At 46.5% G+C, this 24,749-nt stretch overlaps 2 protein-coding genes across 4 annotated transcripts in view; one reads left to right on the top strand and one right to left on the bottom strand.

Annotated features, from left to right (window-relative positions):
• The window catches only part of MNAT1 (MNAT1 component of CDK activating kinase), a 129,924-nt gene extending 121,704 nt beyond the window's left edge, over positions 1 to 8,220 (bottom strand). For 2 of the 3 annotated variants that reach the window (XR_014269296.1, XM_082484887.1), the window contains exon 1: positions 8,104 to 8,208. Coding sequence is in view for 2 of the 3 variants with exons in the window: in XM_082484887.1 (XP_082341013.1) it covers positions 8,104 to 8,169 (66 nt within the window). In the remaining variant the exon portion in view is untranslated. Of the gene's footprint in view, positions 1 to 8,103 lie in introns of all 3 variants that reach the window. The other variant, XM_082484888.1, reaches the window with a different exon arrangement.
• Positions 8,221 to 8,949: 729 nt separating this feature from the next.
• LOC309673162 (homeobox protein SIX4-like) lies at positions 8,950 to 17,974 on the top strand. The gene is made up of 3 exons (XM_082484886.1): positions 8,950 to 10,065; positions 11,793 to 12,481; positions 14,969 to 17,974. Exons 1-3 carry the CDS (start codon positions 9,194 to 9,196, stop codon positions 15,763 to 15,765), a joined length of 2,358 nt encoding a protein of 785 aa, XP_082341012.1. The 5' UTR covers positions 8,950 to 9,193; the 3' UTR covers positions 15,766 to 17,974.
• Positions 17,975 to 24,749: the final 6,775 nt, after the last annotated feature.

The following is a 24,749-nucleotide window of genomic DNA, read 5'->3' as shown; positions in this document are numbered from 1 at the left end:
TACAGGCTATGATTGTGCAACTAATTTCAAACAAGCACCAGTTAACCTAACTTCCCATGACACAACTGACAAACATGAGTAAAAACATCCCTGATGGGTCTCCCAACTCACCCAGAAAAAGCTAAGAAAATTCTCTGAAAGATGTTAATTGTTGGCAATGAAAACTAAGTAATGTATTATCTCCCCAAAGCAAAGCAGGCATTTTTAGGACCACACGAAGTTCCTGTTCTGGTTGAGATTTTTAGCTATATGGAGTCCCGATCCACTTTAGTCCACCAAGACTATTTAAGTTTTTCATGCAAGTAAGGATCTAACACCCAGGAATCTAATCAGAGATGTGATCTGGCAAGAGTATCAAGAAAACTAGAAGCCTAAGAGACAACATAGAACACTTGCTTTGCCAGATAAACCAGCTTTTTAAGCATGCAGCTTCACAAAATAGCACAAGCTAAGTTAACAATGTCCTTCCTAACTTCCTTCAACCCTATTCCTCCCTTACTTGGGCACACATTCCTACAGAATATCTTGCACCACATTTGATGCCTAACCATTCGTAAGCCACTTTAACTCACTAACCTGTACAAACACCACCACACTAACCTACCAAAAAAGCGCTCATTTTCAGCCAGGTTATCAAACTGGATCCGTTCCCACAAGGGTCCAGTAAATACCAGAGTCCGGTGCCTCTTTTTCTCATGCCTGTTGCCTGTTCACAAGTCCTGCATCCATGTGCACATTTCAATGGTTCAACCTGCACTTTTCATACCGTTTTGACTCGCAAGCCTGCACCTCAGCTTCTGTATGAATAGAAATCTGGTGGCCTAAAAATCACATGCATCACAGCCAAGCTTTATGTTACAAATGACAGCCCTGAAGACAGTATCATTGTCCTTGCATACCTTGCATTTAAGACGCTTTCTTTAGGGGAAAAAAAAAAAAAAAAAAAAAAAAAAAACCAACAAACTTGAACAACTTGCCAAATAAAATTCAAATATGAATTTAAGCACCTAATTCCCACATGCTCAAGGTAAAAATTACAGGTCTGACAGTTCCTCACTGCCTACCTCTAGTTAGACTTCTTCACTCAAACTCACTTGGCTGCAATACAGTTTTTATGTTATTTTCCACAATCTCCAGGGCTCCCCCCCATCTTAGAAGAAAGGCATTTTCTTGAACCACACTGCAGAGAAGAATGCAGCAGGAAGCCAAGCGATCCTTTCACTTGGAAGAAGTTTAAACAAGATTCCAAACTCTTTTCCAATGACTCCAGCCCCATGCGCTGGCACGAGATCCCACTCCCCTGAATTCACCGGGGATGTTCCTACTTCCAACTCCTGTGGAACTTGACAGCCGCAAAACTCCAAACGCTCCTAACATTAAAATAAATACGCAAATAATGAAACCTCTGTTTCTTCATTTTACCAGCCGTTAGCACCGCAATTAGAGTTCTCAGAGGATGCACTTACCCCCTAATGAATCCCTGGAACAGCCATAACAGGGTGCAGGGCAGATTACAGAATCCCCACAACACAGCTCGGTGAATTGATGTCTCCCCTGAGCAACTCAAAGCTGGGCCTAGATATAGTAAGCGTTGTTATGCTGTATTCATTTTGAAGCCTTATTAACAAATTAAGCAAGAAATAAACACATCTGCCTCTGGGAAAAGGAGGAAAAAAAAAATAAGGAGGCTAGATACCTTTCTGTAAGCCTCTTATGGACAGGAAAGATACCAGAAAAGTTTATAATAGAGCAAGCTCTTTAACTGACATCTAAGATTGCAGCAGTACGTGAATAAACCCAAAAAAACCTCCACTGGCAGCAGCTGAAATCAAGCCTATCAGTTTTCTGCGGAGGCTGCTCTGGTACCTGTGCCCCTGTCTCTCAGACATGTGAAGCATGGGAAAGACACTTTGCAGAGACAGCATAACAGCTTGTGTGACACCAGGGAAGAAAAGGAGCTTCTTTGCTTTTGTTGGTCTGAAGACATTTATGTTTCCCCTCTCTGCAAGTCAGGATGGCTCACAAGTAGCTGGAACAGCAGGACTGACTCCAAAGAAAGAACTTCACATACCAGTTTTCCTTCTTCCTGCAGCAGGCAGTGGGACAGCAAAGCTGAAGCAGCAGCCCCAATTAACTACCTTTTTTACCTAAGACTTCTGTGCCTGATTGTTGCAGACCATATGGTCCAAGTTTACAGCCAACAGTAAATTTCTTTACTCAGTCCTGTTTGCAGTAACCACCCCAACATTCTTTTAATGCAGTTTTCGGTGGATGCATTTCCTTTCCTCTTTATGTAAGTAAATCAGTGAGATATGCTTAACCTGTCTCCTAAAACTCAATAAAGGCAATGAAATCCAAGCAGGCAGAGTAAAAGATAATTCATGGTCTCAAATGAAGCCAGGTGGATTACAACTCCATTGGCAAGCACGCACCCAGCATCTGTACACTCAGAAGAGACATTAGGAATTTTCTGAATAATCAAAAATTGTCATGCATGCACAAAGGCTTTTGCGTATAATTCTTCAGAGTGAATTTTTAAAAGAAGGCAAAGCCATCAGTGCACCTTAGAAACTAATGCATTGCAGAACTTTAATCAAGCATTGCTTCATAATTAGATACACTTTCCCCTGCACAAAAGCATCTTTAAAGCCAAGTATCTGATGCCTTGAACCTCTGTTATACTTAAGAAAATAAACTTTAAAAGACATTCATTATTCTTAAGCTGAGCATTTCCATACTACCTCCCATCCTAGAACAACTTTTAACTGCTAATTTATCATCCTCCCTCCTAGTGACAGGGAAGATTTATAGTGGAAAAGACTTATTTAACATTACTCTAATTCCAAAAACACATGGTATTACACTTTTGGTGATATTGGTCAAGAAGCAATAACCAAGGAAAACAAGATACTAAGACACCCCCCCCCCCCAAAAAAAAAAAAAAAAAAACAAAAAACATTCCCATAATTGTAAGGCTTGGCATGGTTCCATTGGAATAAACTTGAAGGATGTTTACAGCCAAGACCCAATGTCTGATTTCATCCTCTCGCACTCATCTGCCTATCCCTTATCTCCACCACAGCACTGCTGTGCTTATCAGCATGCTAACCCCTGCTCTGCCACAAGTGGACATGAACACATTCCAGAGCCCCACTGACCACAGGGGAACTGAACATGGCAAAGATGCAGCATTAAGAGAAAGCCACTGAGAGATGTTCTAACATAGGGTCAAGCACACTGACACAGGAAGATATGCAAAGGACAAAGAAGGAGAAATTCTATCTCCATATGTTTGTGCTAAGATCTAGAATGAGTTTGTTGGCAGGATCCAGGTCACAGTAAAGGAGAGATGGGAGGCCAACACAGGTACTCTAACACATAGTGTCCTCCCCAGATGAGAGAGATTTAAATTAATGAAGCGGGGAAGAGGAGAAGTATAACCAGCCAAACCTCCAAAGCACAGGACTTCACAGCAAGAGGAACCTTCACTGCAGACATCCGTCAAAAAAGAAGGAACAAACAGGACACACATTGCCAAACAAGTTCTCAAATACTTTGAGATTAACTTTGTTTATATAGGAGGTGAAAGGAAGGGGGGAAAAACCCACCCAAATAAAACACCAAACAAAACAAAAACATGATAAAAAGAAGGCTCTTCTAGTTTCATTCTAACCAAAGGGGAAGAACTGGCTAAGAACATAAAAGTGAAAACAACTTGGCTGACAGAAGGCATTAGAAGGCAGCTCTTGAAATTCTTCAGAAGAGCAAAACAGAGAGCCACTAAATAACGAAAATGAACTAACAGTAAAACCACAAGCTATCTGAAACCTAGGAGAAAGATCTGAAGCTTACTGACAAATCATCTCAGCTAAGTACAGGCTCTTTAATGATTTCAAATTCTAGAGACTTTGCACAGGTGCAAATGAAATCACTGAGGGTCACTTGAAGTGAATAGCACAGTTAAAAAAATAGGAAAGGTCAAAGCAACTACTGGGAGGCAACACTGAAGGTAACATGAAAATACTCCTTCAGAATGCCTGCAGTGAAAGAAGGAGCAGTTAAAGTAGGAGTGCGTTAACCCACTATTTAATGGGAAGGAAAATTTCTAACAGATGATGCCAAAGCACTTGGGGCATTTTCTGCATCAATCTTCATTCACTAAGACGGATTAACCACCTAATGTAACTCGTATCGTGGAGCAAGAACACAGGGTAGAACTGGGAAACACGTTACAGCAATTGCTCCAAATCTCCTGAGCCAACAAAGTCAAGACTCTGAATTTTTCCATGCATATTTATTAGCAAACTTCAAACAGAAAGCATGATAAAGGCAATATACCTATTGCAGACAACTTAATACACTTCCATAAACCTATGGACTATATTCAGGGGTTACCGCATTAAAAGAGTATTTCAAGGTTTTCAAATCTGGTAGACATAACATTTACCTCTTGAAAACCGACAAAAGCAGTTATCAAAGATCACCTCTGCTCTCTGTGTTAAGTTCCAGCAGCGTGAAGAAGGGCAAAACCACCCGCCTCTAAAGGGCAGTAAATACACAGGGAAACACAAACCAGTCGGGGTTACTGTCAGTCCCTGGGAGGACGTTGAAATAATCAGGCAAATGACCTACCTCCTGCATATTTCAGATAAAGCAGATAAGATCCAACACACAATTTGTTAAGAACAAATCATATCAAACAAATATAATTTCCTCCAATGACACAGTAATGATGTACGTAGCAAAACAGCAACTAGAGGCAATATAGTTTTGGTTTAAGTGGACTTTTGACACTCTTAAATTGACAGTCATATAATCTAAACAAATACGGTACATACTGAAGTACTGAGAGATGATTACAAACCCATACCCAGAGATAAGTTATCATTATTTCTGTCAGAGAGAAAATAAGTAGCAAGCCCATTCACACAGCTCTAATCTTTTAGCATTCTCCACTGTTGGAAATAGTAACTCGAGGAAGGGGAAAAAGGCTCTTTCTCAAGGAACTTACTGCAGAGAACTCCGTGTTTTGCTCTGCCTCAGTTTGATCTCTTATGGTTATAAGCAACAACTTCAAAGATCTCCCAGACACCATCTTGTCCACAAATTACGTGTTGGAAAATGCCAGGACAGAAAGGTCATTCTTCTTAAGTTAAGAGAGGATACTCTGGGACAGTTACAAGCACTTTGACAGAGGGAGACAGAATCCAAAGTCACTCGAAGGAAGTGCAAAAGTCACCTGAAGCAATGTGCAGTTTGACAGAGCAAATAGGTAAGAATAATCAGCTGCATAACACAACATGAAAGGCAAGGTTCCGCCTAGAGACATGTTAAGTGGTAAAGTGCTAAAGAATCTGGGGTTTATGCTGAACATAAATCACACATACCACCTCAAAAAATAAAAAAAATGTGTGAAGACTCATTATCCTACTGAGGTGTATGAAATGCAGGTATCATAAGAAAAGCACATGAAATAATTTTGATTCTGCCTGTTGTACTAAGGACTCAGAGCACCATGTCCAGTTCCAATGTTCCAGAAAAACGTAAACCAAGTGGAAAAAGCCTCAATAAAACAGTGAGAATAGTCCACAGAAGTATTAAAAGAAAAAAATTAAAAAAAAAAATCACTGAAGAGAGGAGACTGAAGGAATGTAATTTCTTAAGTATAGAAAACACCAAAGAAAAAGCCCCCAAAACACGTGACACATTCCTGCAGAAGAGGTGTAATAAAGAGTTCATGAGGTGTATAAAATGTATGTTAGAATTCTTAAATGCTTAAAATATAGCAAACAAATTTAGATTAGAAATTAGAAGAACTATTTGCAATGGTAAGAACAGCAAACTATCGGAATAGACTGCCTAAGGAGGGTAAATCTCCATAAGAAACTTACATTAGCTTATTTGTTTGCAGAACTAGTTAGACATTCCTTCCTTGTGCCTGACACACAGTGAATTTATGAAAGAACAAATGTCAATTACCTCCCCTTTTTCCCCCTCATGCTTCATTACAGGTTCCTCATCTGAACTTCCAGCTTCTAGATCAGTTATTATGACAACTTATTAACCATTACTAAGAAATTACTTCCAGCATGAAGGCTTGTAGCATCATATGGAAATAATAATAAAAACGAAACCTGGAAGGATATTACAGAGGAAAAGTGACCCACTAGAACCACTTCAAGATGGAGAGTCCTTAATTACAACAAACCCAAAGAAATCCAGGAATCCTACTTACACAGTGACTTCAACTTTATCCTCATACACATATGCTTTAAAGCAGTGGAGCCCTGCTGCAGAGACACCCTTTGTTGGGAGGGTAAAGGAGGGACTGACAGACATTGCTGGGTCCAGGTAAGGTCAGTCTGGGTGGGTCTGCATAGCCCTCTCCCAGCAAGCACCCTGCAGAGATACCCAGCTGGCTCAACCCAGGGCCACACAGATCCAGACTACTGATTGTCAAATGCAGAAGTGAGAAAAACAGCCGGGGGGAAGCAGAGGCAGTCCTTGTGCAGCTGGGAAGAAACAAGGAAAGCAAGAAAGGGACATCAACCCCAAATAAGGTGTCAGCAGCTGGACTCAATAAAGCACAAAACACAACTAGTTTTTTTCAAGTGAAGCTCAGCTACAAAAAAAAAAAAAAAAAAAAACAACTGAGAACCGAAGCAGGAGAGGAAACTGAAACTGAAACATGCTGTCCTCTGCTGGAAGTGACTCTGGAGGAGCCTGAAAGCAGAAGATGATCAAGACCACTAGTCCTTTGATCTTTACTGGAATAGAAGCATTTTAAAACTGCACAGCCTTGCCTAAATGTGGCTGTTATCTTTTGAACTCCAGCTAACGCTGCACTTTTACACAGCCAGCATCACTGTCACCCAAGGGGCCTGCTGTCTCTCTCCCCTATGCCAGTGCTACCAGGAGATCCTCTGCTGCTTTCCCACACACCTTCCCTCATGGCAACAGAAGTCCTTGCAGGGCTGCAGAGAACATGATCAGGGAACGGATGAAAACTAATGCTTTTTGTTAAAAAAAATAACAAATCCTTTGTTGCAATCCAGTTCCTTTATCCTGCTCACTTACAAACCTACACCAAGTTAAGCAAAGCTTTCAGGCTGCGTCTTTGGAATGTAATTCACATGTTTAAAAATATAAACAGATCGATATATGTATCCCTCTGTCACAGGACAGATGAAAAGACACAAAAAACAAACAAACAAACCACAAAGAGCTGTGCCTCAAACCAGGACAGGCTGCTACTGCAGTACGACATTTCTATCGCATGTATCTAGAAAGAATTTACAGTAGAGCCTTTACAACTTCCAGACTAACTAAGGAAGATCTCCAGATCTGAAAGTGATCGAGTTCCAACTATGTATAGCTGAAATTAGCTGGAGCCAGTGATTGGAATTACCTTAAGTGTTCACCTTTGGGGAAAAAATAAAAAAAGTAATGACTCTTGTTCCAAAAAAGAAAAAAAAAAAACACACCGAATGAGTAAACAACACCATCAGCACAGGTTCAGGGGAGGACTTTCCCACATTTGAAACAGTACCAAACCTTCAGACAAAGCATTCTGCATTCCCCATTCAGGAGAATCAACAGGCAAAAAAAAATAAAACAACTCCCCTTTCTTATTTTTTTCTTAGCTACCCAAACGCAGTATTAAATACAAACGAGAAGTGTTTAAGTTGACGAGAAACGTATTTTTCTCTACGCTCCCCGTTCCACACCCCGCAGCCTGACACCCCTTCGGGACAGCAGCCGGTACCGACCACCGAAGGCGCCAAGTCCCGTGTCCCCCCCAGCAGTTAACTGCAGACAAGCAGGGGAAAGCGGCGCTTCAGACCCGCACCGCCGCCCGGCCCCTGGCCCCAGACGGAACCGCCGGCTATCGCCAGCAGAGACAAACGTGGGACACGAGGGGCACCGCAGCCGCCTCGCAAACACCTGCACCGGCCTGGCGGAGCCCCGCCGGGCCGGGGTACCGACCGTTTCCCTCAGGGCCCGCCGCCCGGTCCCCCCCGCAGAGGAGCAGCCCCGGGCCGGGGCGCCTCTCCCCTCACCGCCACCGTCCCCCCCTTAGGGCGGGGCAGCGGCACCACTCACAGCGTGTGCCCGCAGACGTTGACCATCAGCTTCAAGGAGGGGTTGCGGTACTTGGTGGTCTTGCATCGCGGGCAGCCCTGATCATCCATGGCCGCCGCCGCCTCCCCCTCCCTCCCTTCTTCCCTCTCTCTCCCTCCCTCCGCGCCTTCCGCCTTCCGCCGCGCGGTGCCGCCGCCAAAGGGGCCCGCCGGGCACCGCCCGCCGCCCCGCGCGTTCCGCCCCGCCGCGGGGACCCGGCCCGGCCCGCTCCGCTCCGCACCCCTCCCGGCCCGGACCACCACCAGGCAGAGCCAGCCGGCAGCGGGGAGGGCCGGGGCGGCCGGGCCGAGCAGGTACGAGCCGCTCCGGGCAGCACCTGCCTGGACGACGAGGGGGGAGCGAGGGGACGAAAGGCTGTCCCGGCCTGAGAGATCCGGTTGTTACGGGGAGAGGGGGCCGCTCCCGCTTAACGAGTACTCAACGGGAGGCCGTTGTGGGCCAGGAGCTCCGTCGCGGGCTTCCCCGGCCCCGGAGCGATGCCGTACCTCGCCCCGGGTAACCACGGCAGCACCGCCTCACACCTCGAGAGTTTTAATTCTTGCCCTCTCCGCTCGGGGAAAGGCGCTTCGCGGCGGAGCAGGTGAGGGGAACCGCCGCCGCCACCACCACCTCCCGCCGCCCGCGGGGGCGTCCCTGCGGCGGGGCGCCGCGCTCCAGGTGGAGGTGGGGAGGGGAGAGGGAGCGGGGCCGCTTGATTGACGGTTACCCTGGCGACGAGGGAGCCCCCGCCCCCCCGGTGCGGCGCAGCCAATGGGCGGGCGCGGCCGGGCCAGCAGGCTGCGGTGCCATATAGTATTGCAGCGGGGCTGGGAGTCACGTTGGGGGGAGCCGCGGAGAGGAGCCCGTTTACACTACTTTGCTATAGCAGCTATCTTTAATGATTATTGCGTGGCCGGGAGGAAACCTGATCGGCTAGAGCCGGCCGAGAGCAGGAGGAGGAGGAGTGGACTTTCCAGAGAGATAGGAAGGGGGAGAGGAGGAGAAGGGGACGGGGGGGAAGGAGGAAAAAAAAAAAAAAAAAGAAAAAAAAAAAAGGAAAACAAACTGAAACATGTCTTCTGCCTCCCCCACGGACGAGATCACGAGCGCGGTGGAGATCAAGCAGGAAAATGTGATGGAAATCCTCTCTGAAGCCAGCAAGGTGCCCCCCGACGGGGCCGCGGCGGGAGCCCTCAACCCTGCGCCGCCGCCCCCTCCCGCCGCTGCCCCGTTCCCCTTGGAGCACGCAGGCTCCGCCGCCGCCGGCGAGGAGGGAGCCGCGGACCAGGTACTGCTCCACACGGAACTCCTGGCCAGGAATCACCACGCTGCCTCCTCTCCCTCCTCCTCCTCCTCCTCTTCTTCTTCTTCCTCCTCCTCCTCCTCGCAGACCCCCCTGGCTTTCTCCCCAGACCACGTCGCCTGCGTCTGCGAGGCGCTGCAGCAAGGTGGGAACCTGGACCGCCTGGCCAGGTTCCTGTGGTCTTTGCCCCCGAGCGATCTGCTACGTGGCAACGAGAGCCTGATGAAAGCCCGGGCGCTGGTGGCTTTCCACCAGGGCATCTACGCCGAGCTCTACAGCATCCTGGAGAGCCACAACTTCGACTCCTCCAACCACCCGCTCCTGCAGGAGCTCTGGTACAAGGCTCGCTACACCGAGGCGGAGCGAGCCCGGGGCAGACCCCTGGGGGCGGTGGACAAGTACAGGCTGCGGAGGAAATACCCTCTGCCCAGGACCATCTGGGACGGCGAGGAGACGGTCTACTGCTTCAAGGAGAAATCCCGCAACGCGCTGAAGGAGCTCTACATGCAGAACCGGTACCCCTCGCCGGCCGCCAAGCGCAACCTGGCCAAGATCACCGGGCTGTCCCTCACCCAGGTCAGCAACTGGTTCAAGAACCGCAGGCAGCGGGACCGCAACCCTTCCGAGACCCAGTCCAAAAGGTGAGGACAAACTTTCCTCCCCGCCCCCTCTCCCGCCTGCCTTCCCTCTCCCGGCTCTTTCTTCCCTTGCAAACATGGCGCTTACCTTCGGTGCGCCTCGTCCTCCCCTCCTTCCCCCCCACCCGCCCCCGCCCTCCCCGCTCCCAACACCACACACCCACCCGGCCCGGGCACGCAGGCATGCGAGGCAGCGCGGGGAAACTTTCCCGGCCCCCGCCGCCCCCTTCCACCTCTCCCGCGCTCCCCTCTCCCGCCGCGCCCCGACCCGGCCCGCGCCGCCACCCCTTCCCCCCCCACCACCCCCGGGCCGGGGTAGCCGCCAGGCGCCCCGCGGGAGGAACGGAACGGGACGGGACGTGGGGGGTTGTTTGTTTCTCCCCCCCCTTGTTTTTATTTAATTGTCGCGCCTGACAGAGTTAATCATTGACGGCGGCCGGAGGACGCGCGGGGGTGTGGGGTCCCGCCGCTCGCTCTGTTTTGAAACCTGACTCGGGAGCGGGCCGGGCTCGGGTTTCAACGGGGGAGCGGGGCCGGCCGCGCCGGGCCTCAGCGGCGGCACCGTCGAGCTCGGCCCGCCGCAGGCCTCCGCCTCCAGCCCCGCGGCCGTTTGCTCCCCCGCGGGGCGGGAGAGCCTCCGTCCCCCCCCCTCCCCGCCAGGCTCCGCTCCGCCCGCAACCGGACCGGGGCTCTACTACAGCTCCCGCCCCGGAGGGGCCGCGGCGGGGGCTCGGCGCCGCGAGGCGGGCAGGTGGAGGTGACCTCCCCGCTCCCGCCCCCCGCCTTCCTCCCTGGGCAGGGAAGGGAGGGGCGGGGGGAGAGAGAGGGGGAGGAAGGGAGAAGGGAGGAAAGGAGGGGAAAAAAAAATGGGCGGCCGGCGGAGGGCCCCAAGGCATTTCTCAACCAAGGGCGCGATTGTGCCGCCGCGGCCCCCTTCTCCGCGGGACACATCAAAGGGCGAGCGGCCGAGGGGGGAGGGAGGGAGCGAGCGAGCGACCGAAAAATGCAGTCGAGGGCGGATCAGTCAGCAGAAAAGGAGAAAAAAAAAAAAAAAAAACCACCAAGAAAAACCCCGGCGGAGGGGCTCGGCCGGGCCGGGGCGGCGGCGGCCCCGCGGGGCGCGGCACAAAGGCCGCTCTCCGTATCCCCCCCCCCCCCCCTACTCCGCCGGGCACAGCCTGAGGTGCCGTCGCTGGCACCTGGGGGCAGCGCGGGCCCGGCCCCCGGCGGGGCCTCCCCACCCCCGCCTCGTTCCCGGAGGTGGCGAGGGGCCTGGGGGCGGCGGGCAGAGGCCCGGAGGGTCGGTCGGCGCTTCCCGGCCTGCTCTCACCTCCCGCAGCTGCCGCCCAGCCATTTGCCAAATGGCTGCGGCTGCTCTCACACGTGTGGGCGCACTGAGCCGGCGGAGGGGGGGCCCGGGCAGCCCCCTTCGGTCGCCCGGATGGGATGGCCAGGGAGGGGGGATTTATTGATGCGTCGGTAACCTAGTCTGTAAAGTTTCTCCTCAGCGAGAGGCTGGTTTGATGTGTCCTTTTTTAAGAAACCTTCCCCCTTGACTTGCAACTCACTTGAAGGGCCTCATAAAGGCAAAACACGGGAAAAAATAATTTGGGAAAAATAATTTGGGAGAAATCTCACAAGCTGTATCAAAGCACGGAGTCCCCCTTGGTGCAGAGCTCGCTGGCACGCCATGGTAATGCAATGTCATCTCTTCCATCTTTTTCCCATAGCGAGTCAGATGGCAACCCTAGCACGGAAGATGAATCCAGTAAAGGGCAGGAGGATTTATCTCCCCATCCGCTCCCCAGCTCATCCGACGGCGTTACCAGCCTCAGCCTTCCTGGCCACATGGAGCCCGTCTACATGCAGCAGCTCGGAAACACTAAAATAGCCTTGAGCTCATCTGGCGTCTTGTTGAATGGAAACCTCGTGCCTGCCAGTACCTCTCCCGTCTTTCTCAATGGTAGCTCTTTTCTTCAGGGACCCAACGGTGTCATTCTCAATGGACTTAGCGTGGGGGCTTCGCAGACGGTTACCTTAAATTCGCCCAAAACCACATCGAGTGTTGTGAGCAACGGGGTGTCCATTACTGACATACTGTCATCTTCGTCAGAAGATGTTAAGGACTTCAAACTCGTTCAGGCTTCAATCCCCAACGCCGCGGCAGCCACCTTCAGCCCCAGCAGCATCCCGGTCTCATTCCCAGGATTGATACCGAGCTCAGAGGTGAAAAGGGAAAGCGTACAAACTGCTGCTTCCCAAGATGGAGGCTCCGTAGTTACTTTTACTGCTCCTGTCCAAATAAACCAGTATGGCATTGTCCAGATCCCCAATTCAGGAACAAATGGCCAGCTGCTGAACGGAAGCATCGGTTTTTCTTCTCTGCAGCTGCCTCCTGTTTCTGTGGCAGCTTCACAAGGTAAAAGTTTTGTCTCTTACAGTAAGGGGTACAAGAAAAAGTTGGGATTAGGCACACTTAGTGTTTTAGAAGCTGTGGTAGTTATCCTCTGAGGTACCAGGATTGTATCTTGGCCATAGCCACACACAGTACATCAAATAATACCTTTTGCCTTCCTTTATATGGGTTATGCTCGTCGTGGGCAGACTGTTACATGAGGCTGAGCTGCTCTACTAAGAGCAGAGGAGATCTGGTATTTTACACCTCTTTCATCTCGTGCTGTTCTCGGAAGTCTGTGAGACTAGTCTTCACAAATATCTGCAAATTTTACACGTTTCAGTAATTCAAAATATTCCCCATTTGCCATTGAATTCTTTTAATGAGAAGGTTCATAAAAATGAAAATGCAGCAGCTGGAAACTGTTACTGTTGTTGTTCTTGTGGTGGTTGTTTTGGTTTTTTGTTTTTTTTTTTACCAAAGCGTTTCATAAAAATGAATTTTAAATTACTATAGACACAACAAGACCAAGCAGTTACACTCGTACATTTTCTGTCCTATAATTATGAGGGATTAAACTGCAGGGAAACAATAGAAATATGCAATAGCTCATAGATAGAAAACGCGAGGGTATTTGGATAAACTGCCCTCAGTCCAAGGGAAATATGTCATCGCAGGTTCATGTGCCAAGTGTGCAGGCTCCTCCCCAAGTTTGCTTTAGCGTTTGTCTTAACATACCATAGACTGAAACTTGCGGCTGGCCAGGAAGAATTCCAGGGAGCGCAAGCCTAGTTCTGGATCCTTGTTTTGAAGCAGGTCAGTTATAAAGCATAACTGAACAGCTTTGTTACTCATTAGCCACTGTGTCTTTGGTTATGAAAATGATTCAACTTGAATAAATTTCTCTAGTTTCAGGAGCTGTGAGTACTATAATGAAAAATCAATCTGTGCTCACGTTAGCTTATTTGAATTAAAACTGTATAGGGAGTGAATTATTCTTTCCATTAAAGTAATATGGGGAGGAACACAGAAGTCGTACAAACACATTTTAAATGGATGAAAAATTATAAGATCCTAAAATGTGACACTTGCACCCACTGGAAGTTATTGGTACATAGTTTAACCAAGATGAAAAAGAGAAGACATTTAATCTGAATACCACCTCTAATTGCAAAAGCTAGTTAATCCACACGCTCCAAGGCATACACTGGCAGCCTGCAAAGATTGAAAAGTTCTGTCCCTTCAGTAGGATAGGACTACTGTATTTGAAAGTCCTGAGATTCGTAATAAGTTTGTCTCTGAACATTTTCCCCATTGTTAAAAAAAACGGTTGCTACTGGACAGTGATCCACCATATGTCTAGTCTGGTGCAGAGAAAAGTGAAGATCTGTATTTGCTGCTTTGATTTCTTTCTTTTTGTTTTTCTTAACACAAGGATGGATAGCTGGCTGCCTATTCTAAGTGAAATGTGCTGCAGGCTATTTTAAGTAAGCTACAGTAAATGAAATCTTACTGCCAGGTAACTTCAAGTGCCTTGCTTTATTCATCTAGTTTACACATATGAGTAACTTCTTCCCAAAAGTCATCATTGGTTAATGGAAATGAATAGGGAGCTAAAATATTTCCCAGGTGAGAAATGTATCTTCAGTGTTGTTCTAAATAAATTCAGGTGTCTCCAACTGTAGCCCCTTAAAATTACAATTAAACTGCTTTTGAAAAAGCGGTGTGTTTGAAGTGGGACCCAGTCCCAAGATCCAGTATATCTTATTTTAGGAATTATTTTAATGACAACTTACATGGCATGTCCAGTAAAACCAGCTTCAGGTCGTCTCTGGCCACTGCTTCTTGCTTTAGCTAGCTACTGCATCACATGGGCAGTGCCATGGCTTTCAGTGAGGGTAGGCAGTTGCTGCGTGACTTTACACAGCACGGTGGATGTGGTAGGGTTAGGCTTTTCGGAATACACAATAAAGCGAGGTGAAAGGCAACACAGCTGAGTATTTGACGGACTACCTAGTTAACCCGATGCTTTTTTGGTACTTTCTTTGCAGGTTGACTCGGATAGGTTCTGCCCAGGAGTAGTGGATTTCATGTGACGTGTCTCCAGTTCCCACACACAAGCTGTAGTCTGTCACCGAACTATCTTTAATAGCTTTTCATGCTTCTATTCTTAGACAGAAATGGAGTGGTGGCAACTAGTGAAGGCCAAAGCACGTTCATTTTAATCACATGGCTGGGGACTGTTTGCCCCTTAATGAGAGTCTGAAAGTTACCTAATATACCAGAACTTTTTTTTCTTTCTTTCTAGAAGCGGGTTCTATTTATGGCTTTTATTTCTTCATACCGAATTTTCTCTCACCTGTTATAAACAACGCTGTTCTGTGTTGCGTAAAATATCAGCATCTGTGTGTACTGCAAACATAAAAAAGACCAAAATGTCTTAACAAAATGCCTGCACAACTCTGCCAACTGTAATCCATGTTTTCCTTTCTCTTGCTTCCCTTTCTCTAGGTAATGTTTCAGTAAATCCCAGCACATCTGATGGAGGAACTTTTACAACTGAGTCTTCAACAGTGCAGCAGGGAAAGGTTTTCTTCAGCCCCCTTGCTCCGAGTGCAGTTGTTTATACGGTTCCAAATTCAGGCCAGGCAGTAGGCTCTGTCAAGCAAGAAGGACTGGAAAGAAGCCTTGTGTTTTCTCAGTTGATGCCAGTCAGTCAGAACACGCAACTAAATGTAAACATGTCTTCTGAAAATATATCCAGTGGAGGACTCCAGTCCCTGGCCTCCTCGTTAGTGAATGTAACGCCCTCGCATAATTTCTCCCTCACACCACCAACTCTTCTAAATGCTGCAGAACTGAACTCTGGTATCTCGGAGAGCCAGTCCATGTCATCGCCTGTGACCAGTACCTCTACCGTGATATCTATCAGCAACACTAACTATGCAACTCTTCAGAACTGTTCCCTCATTACCAGTCAAGATCTGTTGTCCATTTCTACAGCACAGCCCACGCTTGGAGAAATAGTTTCTACAAGTGGAGACCGTGTCAGCCACCCCTCTGCACAAGTACATCAAGATTTTGTTAGAGAGCACAGGTTAGTTCTGCAAGCCGTACCTGACGTCAAAGAGAATTTCTTACCTAATTCTGAGAGTAAGTCAACTGGCAATTTAATGATGCTGGATTCGAAATCCAAGTATGTTATGAGTAACATGGTTGACACGGTTTGTGAAGAACTGGAAACGGACAAAAAAGAACTTGCCAAACTGCAGACAGTTCAGATGGATGAAGATATGCAAGACTTGTAACTTTTTTTTCTTGCTTTCTGTTTTAATAGATAAGTCTCCTGTTGAGGCCCTAACAAGCACCAAGTGGTTTTGGTTTTGGTTGTTTTTTTTTTTTTTGTTTGGGTTGTTTCTTTTTCATTTAAAGAAAACAGAAGAACATTTAAATGGTCTGAATCGATGTACAGAGGAATGTCTGGCAATGGAATTAGGTTGCCACACTTGGTTTGCATGCAATATTCTCTTTTAAGCAGATTAAAGGAGAAAGGAAACACCGGGGCAAGTACCGAGCAAACGGGTACAGGTTTGGCTAAGAGATACTACCCTGATATATTAAGTAGACTCTCCATAGTACAACATACTTTCAACAGTAAGTATACACTCCTAATTTTAGGTAGAGGACGAAAATCTCGCTCCGAAAAGGTAGAAACAATGCAGTTGTTTTTGCTGTTTACTTCTAGTCCATGGGCATTGAGAAGTTTTTAAGGAACTCTAGACGATACCTCGCCGGCTACTTTTATGTTGTTTGAGGTTAAGAAACGAAACAAAATCAAAAATAATATTGTTACTGGTGTGTTTGCTTTTTTCCAGCAGACTTGCGTTCAAACCAAAAATCTCTCATCAAACATTTACAGGTTTCTAAATGCTACAGCTAGCATTTTGTCAGTGCACCAGAAAAAGCATCATTTGAAACTCTCAATTATGCAACTCAGAAGCTTTCTCTCCAGTATGAATGTAAATATTGTTTCAGTTCTTATAAAGGAGACTTTTTTTAAATTAGTACAATGGATTTTATTTATGGTTTATGTTCCCTTTCACTTTAGACACAATGCATTGAAAAGGAAAACATTTTCTGGCTGTTTATTTATTTTTATTGTTTGAGCAAAAGGTAAATGTAGTTATTTCTGACAAGGTTTTACTTTTTTGTAGTTTTTCAAGCAATAGACTGTAAAAGTAAAATGTTAATCACACTGAAACTAGAAAATGAACTCCCAGTCTCACAAACCCAGGAGGTCCCTGTCTCTACCCTCTCTGTCTTTGTGTTCAGGGTTTTTTTGTTTGTTTTGTTAGTAATTTGCGAATTAGTTGAACCTTTTTGTGTATTTTTTACAGAATTCCATGTGCCTTTCTTCCTAGTGGCCTTATCTTTGTTACTAAAGCACAGTGGCAGGAGGAATGAAAACACTGATTTGCAAATATCCGTCCTCAGGGCCAAATCCTGATGCCTTACTTCTGCAAGTAGACCTGGTGGCTTGGGTGCCCCTACTTGCACGAGTAAGAAGAGTTTTAAGTCTTTTGGTCATCGTGGGTGACATTTACTAGTGGTGCAGAGAGCCAAAGATAGGTCCTTCCGCACCATGTCAGCAGGGCAGGAGGAGTCCAGAGAGGGACCATGGGCACAGGCGTCCTGCTGAGGGAAAGGTCTTGGCTCCAGCCTCGGGCAGATGAGCAGGAAAGGTTGGATGGACAGGCCAGGGAAGGGAGCCCCATGTTTACATGGACCCCTTGGCCAGATAGCCCGTGTGGGAGGGCTTCAGCTGCTGTTCAAGCAAGCAGGCCCCCATCCAGGAGTGCACTTAAGTGTGTATTTATATATCCTTCCAGAATACACAGCGTGGGGGATGATGGTGGGAACTGCAGCTGCCCAAAGGGCTTGTGGGAGCAGCCGTGGTCTCTGCCTGGCTGAGGATGGGTCTCCTCTCGCTTTGCACTGTGCCAGGGACAGCGGAGGTAGGCAGGCTCTGGGCAGGTGGAACAGATGTTACCTTTCCTCCAGAGGGGTTTTTGTAGCATGGAAAAGCACATCCTTAAGCTTTAAGATAATAAGAATGCAGATGTATAAAAATGACATGCTGTTAATCTTTGTGGGTTTGTTTTATTATTTTTTTTTATTCTAATGTGAATATATACAGTAACTAAAGCATGTATTCACCCTCATCAGGGGCCTGGTCTGAAGCCTTTGGAAGGCAATGGGAAGTGTTTTCATAAGCTTCTGTGGGTTCTGAATCAGGCTCAGGACAAAATAATATCACTTGTAAAGGAGAAAAATGGAAAGGAAAGAGAATAGAGGTAGCACATCCCAGTCTGTTTCTGTCTTGGTTGTTAACTGGTTCTGTGGAAAGCCTTTGAGGAATTAAGGATTTTTCTGTATGCCGTGAGCATGGCATAGGCATCCTTGCTATTATTTTGCACTATATTGAATACAGCGTGTTTGGCAAGGTATTCTGTGGAGCCTTGAAGCTGAGCTCTGTCGATAGGCACTGGAGTCCATGCTGCGAGCCAGAGTCTCTAGGGCTGCAGGGAACAGTGCAGGGAGAGGGAAGAGCAAGTGTGCAAGGCGTGCACTTTGCAGCTGTACCAAGTCACTGATGCTCTACAAACAGAAGCAGCCCATAAGCAGTTGGCTGTCCCCACGTGCCCCCAAGCAAAAAGGGTGTTTAAGGCAAGCGCTTTAAAGCGGAGATTATCACAAGCAGAATATGGAGCTATATGTTCCCCTGGCACAACTTCCCTTAGATGATGATGACAATAACAGTAGCTATATCTGCTTTGCATGAATTTGTTCAACCGTTTGGAAAATTAGAAGGACCCTGTATCATTGTCATATTAATGGCGAACTTGTGTGTGGCTCTGAAATTGTTTGGGGCTTAACATTTTGTCTGTGAAGCTCAGACTATATTTGGAGGCAAGCTAGAGACTATTTCAGAGCACTCTCTCAGTTGTTGACACGATCAGGTCTCATAACTGAAAAGACTGTGGTGTTACATCAGTACCTGTTACTTTTTTTTTTTTTTTTTTTAATTTTGCATTTGTTGTGTTACTAAGGCTCTGAATTCCATGGCTTTGCAGCACAGTTGATGTGAAAACTGTGTATGTTGTTACAGTGGTGCCTATCTTGGAGTGTTTGGTACTTCTAATAGGAGACTTCCTGCTCTTCATTGGGAGCGGAGGATGTACATAAAAGCAGTGGTTTGGGACAAAGTAAGATTAATCTATTCTAGTCTTCCAGATATCAAGTAACTTATTTTATTCTTATGTTTTACTCTTTCTTTCTCCCGTTGAAAATATGTCACTCCCTCCAGATAATGTAGTTATAACCTCATGTTTTCTGCAGGTACATATGCACAATATAAAGACTCATTGCACGGTACAGTGTTTTTAAAATAGATATTTAAATAGTAGTTTTACTCCTACTGTAAAATAAGGGTCAATTTTTATTATGTGGCCCTCAAGCAAGCAGGCTAACTGCTATAAATAAGACAGTACACAAAGCCCCAAAAAGCGTCTGGGGCTGGATCTTTGGCTGCTGTAAATAAGGCATTGCTCCATTGATTCCCAAACTGAAGATTTTACATGGTGTTTAGGGGATATGGATGCTCATCTCCCACACACGTGAATGGCAGTTAGCGTCCAAGCCCCACAGACAGTCCTTATTATCACATTCTGTTGTTTAAATGGAAGGTATGTCTGTCTGGCATACACGTTCGTTCTCTTCCCTCCTCTCCGTTATGGATGAGAATAAAGGATCGTTTCAACTTCACATATGTTTGTAACTTGTAAGTCCACTGGAAATCTTACAGGAAACATTGCCAAATTCTACTACTTTTCTGGTCCCAGACTCAGCTTTGAAAAATACGCTTAAAGTTTAAGCAAATTCCTACAAAGCGTGATGTTAAAAACCCCTTTGTTCTTTACTACTTTTAATTAAAGCTGCCTCTGTTTTGCCCAGAGTTTTGCAGAGAACCAGAAATACATTGAATTGAGTGCTCTGTCTGGACTATTTGCAGCATTATTCCTGTGGTCTTACCTAAAGAACATTTCAGCCACAGAAATCATGGACATCTATTGGCCAGGTCCTTGGCTGGGCTAAACTAGTACAGTTCCATTGACTTTGACATTGACTTTCGCACCAGCCGAGAATATGGTCCATTCATTTCACTGAAGTTGGATCAGGGACGGATTTGGCCCAGTATATGGTGGCAGTATGAACCAGTGCACAAGGCTGACACTCAGACAGTTGTAACAGAATGGTCACAGTCTATCGAAGCATATACCTCTTTCCATTTACTGCTTTACCCTGCCTGTGGATTCAGGAAGATGCATTCAGAAAGCTACTTCACCCAGAAGTAAGGCTGGAACCACCTTTTATTGTTACTGCTATCAGTCCGAGATTAATGACAATAACGGACAGATTCCAACTTTAAATCCTGCAAAATCACCTCAACAACTGTTCTCAATTAAACTAAGCAGGACAGAATTTGGCCCCGTGTGCACAGGAGCTTTTCCTGTATGTAGATTTCCAGTGCCTGTGCACTTTTCTTAGCAAGGGCAGATGAACAATCAAGAGGGTGCATCCCTTGAGTTTCATGTGAAATATGCATGCAGGACTCCCGGCGGCATGAATCGCCTGGTGCTTGTGGTCAAGAAGCATCTAAAATTGTAAAAAGAATAGTAATTTTATAAATCTGGAAACAAAAGTAATGACATTTTACAAGCGAGGAGGCCTGAAGTCTTCCTGTATCTCCTAGCTGTTATTATCTTGAAGGATATTTTATACCTTACTTGTATGTTTCATATAATTTAAAACTAGCTTCTTAAATTTCTGAACTCAAGGAGGGGGTGAATCTTCTCACTTTCAGGATTCACATTCAGAGGATGTTTGTTCTTTTGCTGCATGTACTGTTTGTCCAGAACTAACCAGTTATTTCTGCGATATGGGTTTATTGTGCCTTACAACAAATATGAAACTTAAGCGGAATGTACACATTAGGAGGGAATAATCAGAAGTCTTTGCTGCACTGTTAGATGATGCCACCCCAGAGTGTATCATCAAACATATCTGTGCTTAATTACCCAACCAAAGAGATCTAAAGTATGTATGTTTGTTGTACTGTAATAGGGGTTTGTGCCTGGACAATTAAGTGTTTTATTTGTATTCTGAGATGATGTGAACTTATTTTTCTAAACACTATACTGAATAAACTTTATATTTATACACATCTTGTGTAAATATTTATATTTGGATGTAATGTGAGGGCTTTGACTTTTGTGTTGGAAAAGCAATCTAAAGTAGAAACTCAGCTTTTAGTGACTCATCATGAAAGTGATGGCAACTAGGAACGCCTGTGCTCACCAGGGAATTGATCTAAAGCCTACTTAAGCTAGGATAAGACTTTCTGTTGACTTGAGGGGGTTTTATCAGACCCTAACTTTGCTTCTAAAATACTAAATTAAAAACCATAAATCTTCTATTTCATATCGAACATAGCTATTAATTCTGTGTCTAAAAGCAAATTTGTACCATAACTAGATAGATACTATTGAAATATATTTCCACCTTCTAGTTAGGACTAGTCAGTATTTACTCACAGTTCCCATGGCATTGGGATGCTTTCTATGTCAGGATTTCTTTTGGGGTAGGTAAATTCCTATTTACTAAATTTTTCTTTGTTGAAATTTTTCTTTAAAATGTTGCACTTGGTATGAGACCTGGTTTTGGCAGATTTTTGAGAGCAGTCTGAAATGTATGTTCCCTTGGTATTAAAGGATTTAAACACATTACTATATTACTTTAGATCTGTGCTCCAAGTACCATCATTGCTTAGTTACAGTTTTGATGCCAAAATGAATGACACTAAATTCAAGCAGACTAACTTGTACAGCTGAAATAGTTTCCCTCGCTGAAGCTATATATACCTTAGAGGTACTTACCAACCTGCACATGCCAGCAAGAAGCACCCTTTCACCCCATATATTGTATTTAGGCCATAGGAAGCAAGATGAAGTCTGGGATATTAACTATTTTAAATAGTCAAATCCAGTTGTGTATACCTATTATATTTTTAATCACCAAGGCATTACCTTTCCTTACCGTTATTCACCGTCCCTCCGTCTCTCCCATGTGTCGCAGCCGCATCCTGCTTGCTCCATGCCGTGCTGCTGACGGTGATGCCGGTGGGCAAAGTGCAGCGAGCTGCCTCCCAGCCCTGAGAACACCTCTCCCCTCTCTGCCTGGGGATGAGCTGCCTCACACTCTGCAGCTGCCAAAGTAAATCCAGTTACCCGGGAGGAGCCCTAAGGTAGAGAGAGACAATTGCCTTGTTGCCCAACTCCTTTTCCTTCCCAGAAGCAGTGCGCGTGACTCAGTCCTCCTGTTTGTAGCGCTTCCCTTTGCCATGCTTTGTTCTGCCTGAGCGGTAGGACTGTGACAGTATTTTCCTGCCCTGCAGATACCAAATTCCTGATTGATCCCTTGACAGCAGCTCTGTCCCAGCTTTGCTTGGAGCAGGGGCTGAGGGCCTAAAGCCATCCTTCATCCTGCCTGTGAGCAGCTTCTCCTCTCACTTCTACCCCATGATGCAGCGGGGGGGGATCCACCACTGCTGGGTTGACTCCAGCTGGGGGAGATCCTCTCCAGGAGGGGGTTTCTGGCTGCACAACCCACCTCGTGCTAGACCAGACGAAGTGCAGGGTTTCGAGGGGAACCGAAAAGTGGAAAGCCTCAGCGTATGCAAATGTCAAAATTCTCCCTGAGCAGCCACCCATGCGGTATGCAGGATGAATCGTGTCCTAACGGAGCGCATTCCTGCTACTTTGGAGGGCTTTGCAGATGTGTTCCAGGTCACCCTGGGCGAGAAAACCACACACAGCCACGGTTACTTCTTCCCTGGCAGCTTGTGCGCAGATGGAGAAAAGGAGGGACAGCACCTTTGGAGGGCTGGGCAACCGGCTCCCCGAGCTCCCCCTTTCACACGAGGCCTAGGGATGCTGGAGGGAGGAGTGGGGGCTGCCAAGGCAGTAGCTGGGATAAAGCTGACAGTAGGGAGGCAGAGACAGGCAGTTGCTCTTGATCTAGCAGGGAGACGAGCTGGGAAGGGAGGCAACATTGGAAGACAACACTTTTTATCCTCTGTTTCTGGCTGGATTTTCCCCAATGCCAGATCAGAAGGGAATTTTCGCGGTCTGAGAGGCAGAGGTTGGGTCAGTAAAACAAGATCTTAATATAAATGTTCATGGCTTGGAAAGCGGAGGTCTCCTTACAGGGCTGCATCTTCCACTGTGGTGATCTCTGGCTGCAGAAATCTTTGGCCTGGAGTCTTAGGACAGTATATCTTGGTTATGGATACCGATCACATTTTTAATATAAAAATACATTTTAGAAGGAAAATGATTCCCAGAAATAGGAATTCATCTGCCAAACAATGTGTGCATAACTGACTTTACACTTAGAGGTGCCAGAAAGTTCAGGAATGAGACCAACAATAAAAACCAACACACGTGTGAAAAATCTACTACATTAAAGCCAGATTCAATAAAAATAGCACCTAGTTTATATGCTGCAGAAGCTGGCACACGCCTGCGAAAGCCGAAGGAAAAAAATAAAATGTTCAGAAGTTGCATGCAGTCCAGAGGAACTGAGCAGCGCTGGACTAGAGCTGATGGTTACTCAATAACTCACATACAATATTCTCTTGAGTAAGTACTTTAATTCTTCATCCTGCTACTTCTCAGGCAGAAAGACCCAATTTGGAATACTCGAGGCTAATCAATAAGCTTTGTTGTTGCAGCCAAAGTGCTTTGCAATAGATCTTCTATTACCCAAAAGGACTCCAGAAAGTTACACCGCACCATTTTCTTTTCTACCCTGCAAACTGACAGCCAATTATTTCGGTGTTAGTGATGTCCCTTACACCCGCTTACAGCTTTCAAATGCAGCCTCTCCCCTGAGGAGCTCACAGCACACAGAAATAAAAGCCATCCAGGCTGAGAGGGGAGAGGAGGCGATTTGCCCGGGGCGATGCTGGCAGTGGGTGGCAGAGGCAGGTTGCAAAGCCAGGTCTCTGCCTCCCCCTGTTGCTTTGCCCACTGGCTCACACCGCCTCCCCGGGAGCCCAATCCGGCTCGGATGCAATGCCCCCTGACAGCAGCAGGAGGACTTGCTGCTTACGCCAACGCGGAGTTTGCTTCATTCATTTATTTACTATGTTTACAGCCACCCTTCTGATGCTGACTGACAGCAACATAAGCCTCCAGCATGACCCCCATTGATAAATGGGCTGGACCTGGACCGGGATCACTGGTCCTGCAAACACTCAGGCTTCACAAAAAACACTCCTGCGTGAATCACTCCGGGAGTGATGCACACACAGGCCCTGATGGACTCCAAAGCCACTCACTTCCACATCAAGGCAATCTGAGAAAGGTTTGATTCATCTCCCACCACGTCCAAGGAGCTGAGGGAGAGAGATGCTCACGGGAGGTGAGGATGGGTTAGGCCAGAGCCTGAGCTGTGCATCCTCTTGCATGTCCTAAGCCAGTGGTTTCTTAAAATAATAAATCAAGAACAAATGACAACTATTTGTACCCGAGTCCTAGGAAGATGCTGGGGATTTTGCTATTTTCTGCTGCCTAAGCAAACAAGGGCATGCGGGGGGATCAGAAGGCCTTTCTGGAAAGCAACACTTTCTATACCATACCAAGCACATTTGCAATGGACGTACAAACACCTGGCTTACCTGTGTTAAAAAACATAAACTGTTGTGTTGTGTGCATGCAGGTGGAAGTGAGCACTGACCAGATTAAGACTCTCAAAAAACCAGAAATTCTTTATTTTGAGGTTCTCTATGAAGTTGCAGGAGAGGCTGCCTCTGCTCCCTCTTGCAAGCAACATATAATAGAGCCCAGTCCCCAAACTCAACGAGTGAACCAGGCTGAGGCTCAGTACCCCCAGGCAGGCGCAGATTCCTGACCTGCTGCTAAACAGTGCAAGAGTGTGTTGTCCCCTTGCTCAAAGCTTGTGGCAGAAGAGCATCAGGGGTTAACTGCCCTGTAAGTGCTGTGCTTGGAAGAGAGTCATGCTCCAGCAATATCAGTAAGAGCTGCAAACTCTAGGGGCGTGATATCATCTGCATATGGAGGGATTTACACACGTAACACCTTTATGTAGGGAGGAACATTGGCTTCCTGAAGGCTACTATAGCCCTTCTCCTCCTCTTGCCCATAAATGC

The sequence above is a fragment of the Vanellus vanellus genome (genome assembly GCF_965231255.1).
Source record: "Vanellus vanellus genome assembly, chromosome: 6".
Lineage (NCBI taxonomy): Eukaryota > Metazoa > Chordata > Aves > Charadriiformes > Charadriidae > Vanellus > Vanellus vanellus.
The sequence above is the reverse complement of the archived record's forward strand: the minus strand, read 5'-3'. Positions and strand labels throughout refer to the sequence as shown.

Excerpts from the sequence above, each read along its gene's own strand:
- LOC309673162 (XM_082484886.1), top strand. The coding sequence starts at position 9,194 with ATGTCTTCTGCCTCCCCCACGGACGAGATCACGAGCGCGGTGGAGATC. Across the intron at positions 10,066-11,792 it reads TCCGAGACCCAGTCCAAAAG|CGAGTCAGATGGCAACCCTA; the intron begins GTGAGGACAAAC and ends TTTTTCCCATAG. Across the intron at positions 12,482-14,968 it reads TTCTGTGGCAGCTTCACAAG|GTAATGTTTCAGTAAATCCC; the intron begins GTAAAAGTTTTG and ends CCCTTTCTCTAG.